The sequence below is a fragment of the Xyrauchen texanus genome, chromosome 7, assembly GCF_025860055.1.
Source record: "Xyrauchen texanus isolate HMW12.3.18 chromosome 7, RBS_HiC_50CHRs, whole genome shotgun sequence".
Lineage (NCBI taxonomy): Eukaryota > Metazoa > Chordata > Actinopteri > Cypriniformes > Catostomidae > Xyrauchen > Xyrauchen texanus.
The window spans coordinates 2,880,950-2,895,463 of record NC_068282.1 but is presented as its reverse complement, the minus strand read 5'-3'; the positions used below and the strand labels follow the sequence as shown (position 1 = coordinate 2,895,463).

Genomic DNA, 14,514 nt, shown 5'->3' with positions numbered 1-14,514 from the left:
CAGGGGGCAAGAAGGCAATCATAATGCAGTAATCCATAAGGCCAGGCACATTAAAATTAATTTGACATTAGAGCTTTAATGCCCCCTCATTTCTTTGTTTATGCATTTCTCATTGGCTATTTACTGTGGGCTTGGTGTATGGTGGAGAGATCATCTTGGCTGTAGATTTTTAAAGAAATGGGTTGGGGTTAGATATTCCACATTTGTTAATGGAAACAATCATTGTGATGTTCATTCAATTACAGTATTTTAAAAAAATGTACTATTTACTATACACCATGGTTTAATCTCAAGACAAAACCCAGAGATAAATCCAAGGTTTTTCCCACCAAGATATCTGCGAGACGTCCAACCGTTGCAGATCATACGGAGTGTTTTTAAACCACTGTATTGTTTGATCTATATTTTATGCTTGTGCCAATCATGGCTTTTGTGTACAGATGCTGGGGGTGGGGGGAAGTAAACTGCCCCGTTGTGCCATACTCAAGCCCTGCCTAATCCACATCCACCCTCGCGTGTCACTCTGCCAATATTAGCGTGAGGTGCGGGATGCAGCGGGTGAAGGGGGCATCGCTGCTGAACTCTAGAGCTGAATTAGAGATTACTTCCTGCGGCGGCGAGCTTTGATACTTGTGGAATCACAAACTGACTGATTGCACTGCCCTGACTAAATCACATTTCACTTTTGGGTAAATTCAACAAAGAAACATGTCCAGGTCATACTTTACCTCAAAATAAAGAATTAAGAATTAAATGAAATAATAATAATAAAGCCCATATTTAGGGCAACTAAGGTTTTGGTGCATAATCCATAATTACCCCTCCAAACTTTGACAGTTTTCATGACATTTACCCTTTTACTTACAATGAATGTTCCATGTATCTTAAAGTTTATATGTATTATTTAAATTGGAAGGTATTAAAGTCATCTTGCATGACCATTGAAAGCTGTAAATATCAATAACAACCCTGAAACCGCTTCAGTTTATTGTATGACATAAAGATTTTATTTTTAACCCAAGCGTATCACATGGGAATAATTTCATTAGAATAATAAAATATTAAATAGCATTTCTCTGAGAACACTTAAGCCCTATATTAACAGAACATCCCACCGGACAGAAAAAAACACAAGATCTCTTAAATATTTCAGTTGTTTCTCTTAGACGACAGCGAGATTAAAAAGAGCCAATTGAAAACCCTCCTGCTTAGATTATTTGATCTTTAGAAAATATCTCGGTATGAACATTTCTCATCAAATTCTCCCAAAACCCCAAAATACGATCCATGCTATCTCAACGAATCCGGTCCCATATTTGCTCTTGGAAGAATACACAGCGAGCTGGAATACAGTACGGATACACTCTTGACGAATCTCTCTTTATTTCCATCTTGAAGTCTGTTTTATGGTTTTGAAATATAGCAGACCACCTTTAGAACAGTACAGTGATGGTACAATGATACATTGATGGTATCAGATGGTAATACTATGCAACTTTGATTTATATACTATGGTATTGAATGATTAGCATATTCATATACGATGGTGTTCAGCAGGTTTTTGCACCATTCGTAATTGGAATAAGAATGCCTTGAATTCTAATTCATGACCAATGAATTTCCTCTTGAACTTGAGTTGCAATTCAATAAATGGTAGCACTTTATTTTACAGATGTACTATATAACTACAACAACTATAGTAATTACTAGGTGCCAACTCTAACCTTGACCTATATTAAGTACATGTAGTTGCCTATTATTACTCAGTCATTTCTTGGGCAAGTTCACTGTAAGTATACTGAAAGTACACGTACTGTAAAATAAAGTGCAACCCAATAATTTCCTCTTCCTGTCTTTCCAATTCATATTGCACATTCATTTCATGCCAAACAAACCAAGAGCATATCTACAAAGCCATAGTAATACTATGGTACCTTTTGGTTAGTTTATCAAAGTTGATTTGCCTTTTATTTATTTTTGTCTTCTTCAGATGATGTCAGAAAATAGTTTCCAATTTAAGTCTAATGATGTATGTCTGAAGATTCCCAATGGAGTTTTTCCTTGTATGTTTTCCAACGAGACCAGAAACTGGTGACTTCTTAGTGGATCCGCGGCAGTGCATTAATAAGATCCACGACAGCGCGATTTCTTCCTGTTTGTGTGTAAACACAATAAAGCAGCATTTGCATTTATATAGTTTTTCACTGGTGCCATTGCTAGACTCTAGGACGGCTGTCAAACAGCATCATGCTGATTATTACCAGTAGAAAATTAAGATAAGTAATCACATGAAGAAAACAACTTCAAGTCACAAGAGAGAAAAAAAGTTTCAAAAGTACCTAGGAGATCTTTGAACATTTGTACACTATTATTTATTTAGTATTACATTCAAAGATCAAAGATTATAAGAAATATTTTATGTCCAAACTTTTGACTGGTAGTGTATGAAAACCTAGTCAAGGTTTGTTTTAGAAAATAATTGGTAAATGGTCTGCACTTGTGTAGCACCTATTTTTAACTTTAGCGGTATTCAAAGCGCTTTATACTGTGTCCCATTAACCCATTCACACATCAGTGACGGTAGAGCTCCATGCAAGGTGCTAGACTGCCATTGGGAGCAACTTGAGGTTCAGTGTCTTGCCCAAGGTCACTTCGGCATGTGGAGTCATGTGGGCCAGGAATCGAACCGCCAACCCTGCGATTAGTGGCCGACCCGCTCTACCACCTGAATTATTATTATTTGCAGTCTTCAATCCTTACAATACTAAACACAATACTAATCTCAGTAGTTGAAGAAAAAAATATGGTATATTTTTCATAATATTAAATATATCTTGTTTAAAGGAATACAAGACAAAAATACTCTTATTTATAATAAATCATTATTATAATTTGTATTATTATTATTATGTAAATGGGTTAAAGGGAACGGAGGAGCCAAGGACCGGCTTGACAATATAAATAATAGTTTACTATAGTTCTCCGAGACGGCGTAGCTTGGTCTTTGGCCACTCCTCCAACCTCTAATGGACGACAGCCACGCCTCCCCAGGCAGATCAGAGGCAGTCTTCTGGTCCCTGGTGGACGGAATGCCCCACCGCGTTCTCGGGAAACAGGTCGGCCGGGTGCCCCTCCCCACTAGCGGTTGGCGTTCATCACTACCCCGCCACGTTTAGCGGCTGGTAGGGGTCTCCCCCCGCCCCTGGCAGCGGCCTTCTCCCTTCGCGGTCTGCGGACATTCGTTCGCTCTCAGGCGGCCGAGCTCCTTCCCCTGGAAGACGGCTGCTCCGTTACGGTGGATGGTAGTGGCGAGGACTCTACAACGGCACATCCCTCCTCCTTCACGGGTTTCGGCACCAGGGTAAATGGGTTACAGGGAAAGGAAGAGGCGAAAACCGGCTTGACAATATAAATAATATTTTAATACAACTCAACCAAAAAACACACACACAGGTGTCGGACAGCTGTCCGTAAATCTCTCTCTCTGTCGCACTGCCGTTTTCGGTCGGCCCTTATCCCTCTTGAGGGCTAATTAGCCTGATTAGGGGCCGGGTGTGTGGAATCACGACATGGCACCGCCCTCCGCCCTGCCACATATTATTATTTGTTGCAGTGTAAAATCATTACAATACTGAATACAATAGTTCGCTTAAAATAAGAAACAAATAATTTCAGCTATATTAGTTCCATGTACATTTTCCTGGAAAATAATCCAAAAATGCAGATTAAGAAGATTTTTTTGCACAGCAAATAACTAAACATATAAGAATACCCTCCCTGTTTAATCCAAACCTTTGATATAACGCTGCGGTCCAGGTCATGAAAGGGTTGCAGTCGAGAAAAGAGACCAGACAGATACTGATCAGGGTGTTTGGCTTCGGCAAAAGTGCTTCACTTTAATGATAAAACATTGTCCTATTCTGTAACCCCCCGCGAGAGCGGCCGCTCGTGACAGAAGACAAACAAGATTCTGACACTTTCCTTTAATTAACCTAATTAGCATAGAGCTATTATGCGGCTGGACAATATCGTGACAGGAGACTGCAGTGATGACCTTTCCAGGACACCACCAGCTGTCACCAATTACCTGCAGACCGGTCGCCCCAGATGAAGGCTGCGAGATGTCCTTGGCCACCACTTTCGTGCTCCACACAGTCAGAGTTGTCGTTGTCTCTTAAATTACTTTTCATTTCTACAGCACAGTGCGCACTGTATCATTTTGGCCACGATTACAGGATTCGATTGGTTTCATCGGAAGGAAATATTGACAGTATTTGATTGTTTAGTGTGACATACTCTCTGTCGGACAAATGATTGCCTTGGTGGTCAACATAACTGGGTGAACAACATTTGGGTTTGTGCTGTATCATTCAATTCATCATTTTGCACGTGCATGAGAACATAAAAACAGACATTGACTTAGTGAATTTAAATGCCCAGTAATGGCTGTCAATCATATCCAAAGTCTTAGCTAAGATTTAGATCGTACTGTCTGACATTAAATATTATTTCTTGGCTTTTACCCAAGATTCCACTGGGGTCATATTGTGCAATCTGACAGGCAACAATCAAGAAAAAATTGTACAGAGTGTACCAGGTTTACCTCTCGCTCTCTCTATGTGTCTTATATTTCACCAGGCTTTGCTCAGCAGGAAGTGAGCATTCTCCCCTCAGAATTAAGCTTAATATGCTGCAGGCTTTGCTTTAGTTAAAATGTGTGACTAAATGTAAATATGTGCTTTGCATTTGGAGCCACAGGGCCGTTGAGACACACACAATTGCCTCAGAAAAAGTGTTCATTAGATTTGCTTAAAGAACAGCTAAATGCCCTTGAACCGCTGACAGCTTGACTGTAATGGGATGGGTTGTTTTCAAACTATATCATAAAATGCCACCAAAAACTACAGAATAACACAAAAGCAATGTATATTTTCACAACAGGTACTTCGGTGATGAAGGTTATGGCTTCCGACGCAGATGATCCGACCTACGGAAGCAGCGCAAGGATAATTTACAGCGTTCTGGAAGGAGAACGATTCTTTACCATTGATCGACAAAGTGGTAAGGACATTAATTCGTCTTATATTTTGATTTTGTCATTTTGCAAATGCTTTTATCCAAAGCGACTTTGGTTTCCAATTGAAAGAGGGATAGTTACTGTTATTATAAGTACTATATTATATATATATATATATAACTAATATTGTGTAGGTCCCCCTTGTGCCGCCAAAACAGTGCTGTAAAGCGGGTATAAGGGAAAGGAGGTGGTGAGAACCGGCTTGGCAATATAAATAATAGTTTAATGATAAACTGAACGGAAAACACACAACATAAACACACATAGCAGCTGCATGTCATTCTCTCTCTCTCTCTCTCTCTTTCTCTCGAACCATCATCACCTGCCGCCTTTTATCCCTCGCACGCAACCATCAGGCTGATTGGGGACCGGGCGTGCGTTGTTCCAGCCCGGCCCCGCCCTCCTCCGCTCTACACTCCTCCCGGGGGTGTGTGCCTTGCGCCCCGTTTGCCGGCAAGTCATCCCCGCCATGCTCGACATGGGAGGCAGGAGGGTAAAAACAACAAGACAAAATAGTCAAGGGATAAAGGCTAACACGGAGCGACACAGAGAGAGAGGAATAAAAATCTCACTCACTTGTTCTCTTATGCGCCATCACGTGGTCCCCAATCACTCCTCCGCCCTCTCAAGCAGACAGCAGCTGCACCTACCTGTGCGGACTGGAGTCAGACCGACCCCCACCGGACAAAATGGCCCTCCACGTTCTCGGCGACCCCGTGGGGACTCTCCTCCGCCCCGGTAGCGGCCCCACCACTCCAGGTGGTCGGGAAGTCGGTTCCCTCCTCTCCTCGCGGATGGTGGTCCTCTCAACCCCTCCGCGTTTCTGGGGGATGGCAGGGCACTCCTCCGCCCCTGGGAGCGGCTCCTTCGCTCCAGGCGGTCGGAGAGTCCAGTCCCCATTCGCATCGCAGACGGCGGCCGTTCCCTGCATCCGGGCAGTCGGGCTACTCTGTCCCCCGGGGGATGGCAGTGGATCTCCCTAGGGTGGATGACAGTTTTCGAGGACTCCGCGACGGGCATCCCTCCTCCTTCCCAGGTTTCGGCACCAATGTAAAGCCTACCGCGAAGGGAGAAGACCGCTGCCAGGGGCGGGGGGAGACCCCTACCAGCCACTAAACGTGGCGGGGTCGTGATGACCGCCAACCGCAAGCGGGGAGGAGCTCCCGGCCGACCGCCTGGAGCGGGAGAACTACTGCCAGGGGCGGGGGAGACCCCTTCTGTTTCCCGAGAACGCGGTGGGGCATTCCGTCTACCAGGGACCAGAAGACTGCCTCAGATCTGCCTGGGGAGTTGTGGCTGTCGTCCATTAGAGGTTGGAGGAGTGGCCGAAGACCAAACTATGGCATATCGGAGAACTGTAGTAAGATAAAGTATCCCTCATGCGCCCCCATCAGGCTGATTGGGGACCGGGCGTGTGTTGTTCCAGCCTGGCCCCGCCCTCCTCTGCTCTACAACCCCCCTCCCTTCAAAAACAACACCCTATTTATGTATATGTATGTGAATACAAAAATATTGGTGTGAATGCATAGCCTGAACAAAATTCATGTGACTGATCATGATTCTTCTAGCTTTGTCAGACCTCAAGTTGTTGTTTAAACTACTAAAGTCAATGAAAGCGAGTTATTATTGATATTACAGGTGAGCTCAGATGTCGTTGGGTGAGAAAGGTATTGGGAGCTGCCTTCTCCATTTTAGCAAACCAAGTATACTGGTTTGAAAATGGCCACTGTGAGGTCAGTCTCCTTTTTAAGCCTATGCACCGAAGTACTGTGGATATATATACATAGTGTTTTTTATTGTTTGGCGCGGACGTTCCAGCTGTTTTTTAGTTGTGCGCTACATTCAGTAAACATGGATGGTCCCCTTTAGAGAAAACCATCTGGGAGTATCTTAGCTTTGGCTGCCTCCAAATACTCCCCGGGGGAACTGGCACTAAACTATTAATGATTTCTGTTTTTGGGGGTGGCGGGCGCAAGACCTGAGAGCGGCGGATGATAAATGGCTTCTCCTCTGCTACGTTAGCCACTGGACCTTGTGTTTTTACACACCTCCCACTGATCTGAGACCAGTTATATGAGTTAGAAGTTGATGGACTGCAAGTGTTCCTTGTGATTAATTTCTTTAAACCTAAAAAATAAAAATAAAAATTTATCCCTCGATGCAGATTTTTAGTCTTTTCACGGGATAAATAAAAAAGTGGGTTTGATGCTAATATCAGTTTATTAGACCCAGTGTTAGCAGGATGTGTTTGAACTATGGTTCCTCATCTCATGTACTCTGAATGTGTAAAGCGTTTGATGATTTTCTCATTTGCTTTTGCAATTTTCTCTAATGAGAGGTTTTCAGAGGCCTGCCATCCTTAAATTATTGACGGAATAAGGAAAACATTGTACACTTTGAGGAAAATCTTATCGCATGGAGAACCTTAGAGAACAGAGCGGGAATTCCCAAACAATAAGTATTATGTTCCCTTGCAACAAAATTGATTGTGTTTTTACATTGTTTTACTACAATACCCATATTTTAACATTTATATTATTAGTGAAACCATAGTAATAATACAGGAAAATGAAAACTATGGCAATAAAAATTCTAGTTATGTGTATTATGGTTTTAATACAATTACTATGGTAATATCATACAGCAGTAACAAGATTAGCCATGGTTAATCCATAGTAAAAATAGATAATATATGGATATGGTATACTGTATTAAAACCATGGTTTTCACCCCAAAAACATGCTTACTTTTCATAGTAAATACTTGTGTTGTCACGGTACCAAAATGTTAGTAGTCGGTACCGATACCAATTTCAGTACCAGAGCATAAATATGCTAATATTGTAATGTGTTAATGAACACACCAGTTTAGCGTATTTAAAAAGTTACATTTCAATATAAATAATAAATAAAAATAAATGCACGTTTCCTTCATGTTTCACAATCAAGGATGCATTGCTTAAGTGTTTTTAAATAACACCCTACTGAAATTTGTTTTATTCATAACCAAATCATGTTTTATTTTAAACTTTTATTCAACAGCAGCCTTGCTTGTGATATATTGCTTAATTATTATTACTATTATGTATTATTATTATTACAGTGAATATATTACATTTTACTATACAGTTGTAATATATTTTTGTCACAATATCTTAAATTTCAGAGCTCTAGCTTATATTTTGAAATGTTTGCGAGGGAAGGAAAACTATTGGGAGGGAACGAAAACTTATTGCAAGGGAACGAAAACTTATTGCGAGGGAACGCAAAACTTATTGCGAGAGAATACAAACTATTGAGAACAACGTAGGAGAACGTAAAAACGTATTATGAGAGGAACGCATAAAACTTATTAACGTAGAGAATACAAACTATTACGAGGAACTAAAACTTATTACGAGGAACGCAAAACTTATTACGAGAGAATACAAACTATTACGAGGAACGAAAACTTATTACGAGTGAACACAAAACTTATTAAGTAGAGAATACAAACTATTAGTGAGGAACGCAAAACTTATTGCGAGTGAACACAAAACTTATTAGAGCACAACTATGAGGAACGCAAAACTTATTGCGAGGGAATGAAAACTTATTGCGAGGGAATGAAAACTTATTGCGAGGGAACGCAAAACTTATTCCGAGAGAATACAAACTATTGCCAGGGAACGCAAAACTTATTGCAAGGGAATGCAAACATATTGTGAGAGAACGCAAAACTTATTGCGAGAGAATTAAAACTTATTGCGAGGGAACGCAAACTTATTGTGAGAGAACGCAAAACTTATTGCGAGAGAATACAAACTATTGCGAGGGAACGCAAAACTTATTGCGAGGGAACGAAAACTTATTGCCAGGGAACGCAAAACTTATTGCGAGAGAATACAAACTTATTGCGAGGGAACGAAAACTTATTGCGAGGGAACGCAAAACTTATTGCGAGAGAATACAAACTATTGCGAGGGAACGAAAACTTATTGCGAGGGAACGAAAACTTATTAGAGGCAACGTATGCGAGGAATACAAACTTATTGCGAGGGATTGAAAACTTATTGCGAGGGAACGAAAACGTATTGCGAGGGAATACAAACTTATTGCGAGGGATTGAAAACTTATTGCGAGGGAACGCAAAACTTATTGCGAGGGAACGCAAAACTTATTGCGAGGGAACACAAACTATTGCAGGGAAATGCGTACTATTGCAAGGACACATAAATCTTATTTCTAGGGAGGTCAAATTGTTACGAGTGCACACACAACTATTTCAGAAAAAGAATTCCCGCTCTGTCCTCTAAGGGCTCTGTAATATTGTGCTCAGAGAGGTTTTACGCTTTTTAGTTTTCAGTTGTGAAGACGTATGATAGCTTTGTGTGAGGAACAGACCAAAATTATAAAAAAACAAAAAAACAATTGCATTCAAACTTCATTCACGTTTGCACACATTTAATATATGGTACGCAACAAAACTGATGTCAATGAAGTCGAGCGTTATTGATTCTTGCACCTTTAGTAACTGATTGTATGTATTAGCTTTGTCTTGGACAGTGCTGGGTTAGTTATCAAAGAAAGTAATCCACTATAGATTACTTATTACTTCTCTAATATTGTAATCAGATTACCTTACTGATAATTTTACTGGTTTACTTTACTTATTATTTTAATGATTACGTCATTAAAAGTAACCCCTTTACTAATTACTTTAAAGTTACTTTCTAAAACCCTTTTCACAACAAAACTGTAATTTTTTTCAGCTCAACAAATTCAAAATAATGTCTATAGTTCCTCCTTGTTCATTGTTGCATACATGTCATACACTAGTTTTGGTCCCACTTTCTATTGTCTGTATCTACCATGCAAAAACATGAAAATACATACAATGCAATGAACTTGCTTAATTAAATGTTGAACTCGCATTTCTTTAAACGTCTTTCAGGTAGAGTGCTTTGAATGGGTAAAACTTTAGATAGATTCTTGTAATGACTTTGACTTGAGGTCAGCAAATTTATGTGGTTGAAAAGCAGGGTTGAATATTGACTTGTGCACTTGAAAGCACCAGTCGCATCTTTACCGCTGAGCTCAGCGCACAGATGTATTGTAGCACAAAAACATTGCCGGTGGCGAATGCTGCTTACTGGGATTGCTGTCGCCCCTCCGTGTGACTATATAAGAAGACAGCAAAAGACGGAGATAAAAACCAAGCACAAAAAGACACTGAGGAGAAACTGGCAAAGACAGCCAGGCGAACGTTTGTTTGTTGCACAGACCCCCAAGGAATTCAGTTTTTGTTTTGTTTTTGTAGTTATTGACTACAGAAACTTGGTGTATTTTATTACTTATTTTCAAAATGTCTCAGAATAGAGTGCTGTCTGGGTGAATCCAATGAAAACATCTGAATTATTTTTCACTCAAAATGTAGTGAGAGATTCGATTTTATCTATTGGATTTGATTGGATCGTGAAAAGTAGGTGTTACATACCAGAATGGAGTCTGATGGTTGGAGGAGGGGGGCTGAAAAGTAAGAGAGATGTGTGACATCATTCGAAAAGGAGCAAATAATCATGTTTTGATAAAGGGGATAAATCTCTCGGAGGCAAAGGTTTCTATGTATTTCTTTCTTTATTTGTTTTATAGCATGCACAGATTAATCAAGCACAATAAAAGATACATACATTATGAAAGTAAATACGGTAAAATTAGGCTTAAACGAGAGCGCAGACCATTTTGGAAATATTCCAAATGATTAATGTGACATATAAGATTAGATTTCAAAGGGAATCGCATAAAAACGCCTAGGTTTTTATGCATAGGTTAAATGTAAATGCGATGCATATTTCATTTAAAATTACATACAAGCTGCAAATGAATGATCTGATATGTCAATACATATCATAGGTTAAAAATGTTTATGATTTAGAAAAAGATGTCATATGTTTAAGTAATATCACACCAACAAGAGTGCGATATGGCCCTATATCAGCACTGCTGTGATTCGAGTGCCGTAGGTAATTACAGCAGTGCTGATATAGGGTCATATAGCACGATTGCGAGTGTGATATTGCTTATATACAACAGTTCAATGAACAAGTACATTTAAAAAAATGAGGAAAAACCAAGTACGGTCATAAAAACGCATTTGTGCATGAAACTACTTTCTTACGTGACCGATCAGAATCTGCCGTTGCTGGTTCAAAACAAATGATGCGTCCAAACCTCCATTATTAACTCAAAAATGTCACTTCAGAAATAGCATTACGGCTTGTGCTGTTTCAAACAAGTTATTGGATGAACAAGGATGGATGTGTGTGTGTGTGTGTGTGTGTGTGTGTGTGTGTGTGTGTGTGTGTGTGTGTGTGTGTGTGTGTGTGTGTGTGTGTGTGTGTGTGTGTGTGTGTGTGTGTGTGTGTGTGTGTGTGTGTGTGTGTGTGTGTGTGTGTGTGTGTGTGTGTGTGTGTGTGAGAGAGAGAGAGAGACACGGAGCGTGTGCGATCACCTGTTGCCACACCCAATCAGAGGTGCTGTCAGCTTTCTGAAGATCAGCTTTCTCAGTGGAAAAATAGCGTCCAAGCGGGGGTATTTCTCCCTATTTCGCGGTAGCCGTGCAAGAGTCATTCACTATAGAAACAGCGATGTCCTCCACCATTTTAAACAGTACCCATTGTGTAATTAATCAGTCTGTTGTGTCTCTCAGCTGCGATGAGCCTTAATCCTGAAATTGTTTGTTTAATGCTGTTTAAAACAATGTCCTAGTTTAAGTAACATATTAGTAATACAGAGATCACAGAGCGCAGTTCTATGTAAACAATGACTAACAGATTCACTTTACGTCACCAACGGACTCATATTACACACAAAATGATCTTTTGCCACCACCTGCTGGCTAACACATGTAATTTCAAAAATAAAACCAGTAACTCATAACAGATACACTTTAGTTTAGAACAGCACGAATGTGGCACACACACACACACAGTGAAGCGTCCAAGTGCTGATGTGTCACACCATCAGTGCTCATGGAACGTCTCTCGTCCAATCAGATTTGAGGACCAGAACTAACTGTTGTGTGTGTATATATATATATATATATATATATATATATATATATATATATATATATATATATATATATATATATATATATATATTAGAATTTCATTTTTTTCATGTAAGAAATCATTCGAAGCCACCAAACCACTTGATTGTTTTCTTTAAGTCCTGTTATTGAGCTGTAGTAAGAGTACTAGCCTTGGAATCAAGATATTTTGGAGTGAAATAAAGACAATGGCACCATGTTACACTGAAGGTCTATCCTTTGTTGCCATGGCATTAGTTAGACACAGACATGGAAATGATGAAAAAGATAAAAGACACGCTGAATCTGACTGTCCTCCTGTTTGGAGCAATTATTCCTTTCAGTTCAGGTGAAAATCTACATCTAAAGACATATGATAGTTTTCAGTGACAAACATCTTGAAACTGAAGTCGTTATTCACTGAAAGTTTTCCACCAAATGCCTTCTCACAAAACACTGTGATTTGATGTGACTTTGAGAGATACGAAAGAGTGGAAGATTATCAGTGAACAACCACTTAAAATGTGGTGTTTCATATTGAGATATTTTATATGCAGTAATGATGTGATTTAAATTGAAATGTACTGCTTTCCTTTATGCTGATCTATTTATTTCTTAAAAATGTAACTTAAAATTACAGTATTTTTAGATACATTACAGTAATGAGAATCTAATGAGATTCATTTGACTGAGAATTAATTGGGGTTATAAAAAAAACCAAAGAACTCCAAAGTAAAACATCCAGATGAATTCCAGCAATGAAAATGTTTTATGAAAATGTGCTTAATTGTCATGAAATTACATTGCGATGCTTCATTTTCTTTTTCAAGAAATTAACTTCTATTTTGTTTTGGTTTTGTGGTGAAATATGTGATCATTAATATTACAAATCAATTATGCAAATGCACAAACTATGTATAAATCTAGAACTTCATGTTAGAATAATACAATTTGTGTCTAATATATTAATCATGTCAGAGTAGTACATGGTAACCATGGAATGAGAATCTTAATATTCATGTGTAATTATTTTAAGTATTTATCATTATAATTATTTGGAACTTTGTGGCATCAGACTTTTATTTGTTCTTATGTGACCTTTTACCATTCATCAATATACACTCTCTCTCTCTCTCTCTCTCTCTCTCTCTCTCTCTCTCTCTCTCTCTCTCTCTCTCTCTCTCTATCTTTCAAGGAGTGATTCGGACGGCCGTGGCGGATCTCGACCGGGAAACACAGGACCGTTATGAGCTGGTTGTCAAGGCAACAGATATGGCAGGCCAAATGGGTGGTCTCTCCGGCTCTACCACGGTGACTATAGTGATCACGGACGTTAATGATAACCCTCCACGCTTCCCTCAGAGTGAGTGTGGATTACGGCTGTCAGTGAACGCATGCTGTCAGTCGTGTCTTTTCATTGTTTTGCAGCTTCCTATCAGATTTAGATTTCTGTGAGCAACAAACGATCTTAATGTATTAGCAAACTGATCAAAAAGAGCTGATACGTGACTGTGGCTTTATTTTTGCGAAATGACATTACGTGGTTCAATGCACGTATCGCGGCAGTTCCGAATGCGAGGCACTAAAATCAAGTTGGTTTTTAACGTTAATGCTCTATTGAGTTTTAAATCAACAAAACCGACCTCCCTACCCTAAACCTTAAACATAAACCAAACCGATAGTGTCATAAAAAGCAAATGTGAGATGAAAAACACACGACTCGCATGCTCTTCAGGACTCGTATCCTGCTCATTTACATTGCAAGTGCAACGCTCTATCAGTTGAGCTACCATGCAATTTGAACACACTGAAAATGAAGTGGTTACGAACTGATAATCTACCATTTTATTTGTTGTTGTTGTTGTTGTTGTTGTTGTTGTAGCGCTTCTAGTGTTCAATTCACCAGTAAACTGACGCGATAAGTAAAACAAGCCACTTGAAAATAATTTAGGAAAAATGTAGGTATAGTAACATGATTCTCTGTCATCATTTACTCACCATCATGTTGTTCCAAACCTGTATAACTTACAGTATGACCACAAATACCAGGAACCAAAAAAATACAACAAACACCATAAAAATACACTTAAACTATTTTATTTGACTGATGGATTCAGAATTGTGATACTTGTCAGTTGTAAAGTCCCATGCGTTTTCAGGGTGCCTAAGCCTCCTGGAAAACCAGGAATTTTGCAATGCAGTTTTCCGGAATGTCCTGGAAGATAATGATTTGTCCTGGAAAATATTTTAGTATAATAAAACTGTTTGACTTTTGAAGATTTTTGTTGCATGTACAACACATGGAAACGATCGGGACTCGGAATAGGAGTCAAATAATCAAATTTGTTTTTAAACTGCAAAAGACTGAT

At 39.4% G+C, this 14,514-nt stretch overlaps 1 protein-coding gene across 1 annotated transcript in view; it reads left to right on the top strand.

Moving 5' to 3' along the window:
- The window catches only part of LOC127646767 (cadherin-22-like), a 144,344-nt gene that overhangs the window by 28,304 nt on the left and 101,526 nt on the right, over window positions 1-14,514 (top strand). The window contains exons 3-4 of the mRNA XM_052130634.1: window positions 4,942-5,061; window positions 13,341-13,508. Coding sequence (XP_051986594.1) covers window positions 4,942-5,061; window positions 13,341-13,508 — 288 coding nt within the window. The remainder of the gene's footprint in view (window positions 1-4,941; window positions 5,062-13,340; window positions 13,509-14,514) is intronic.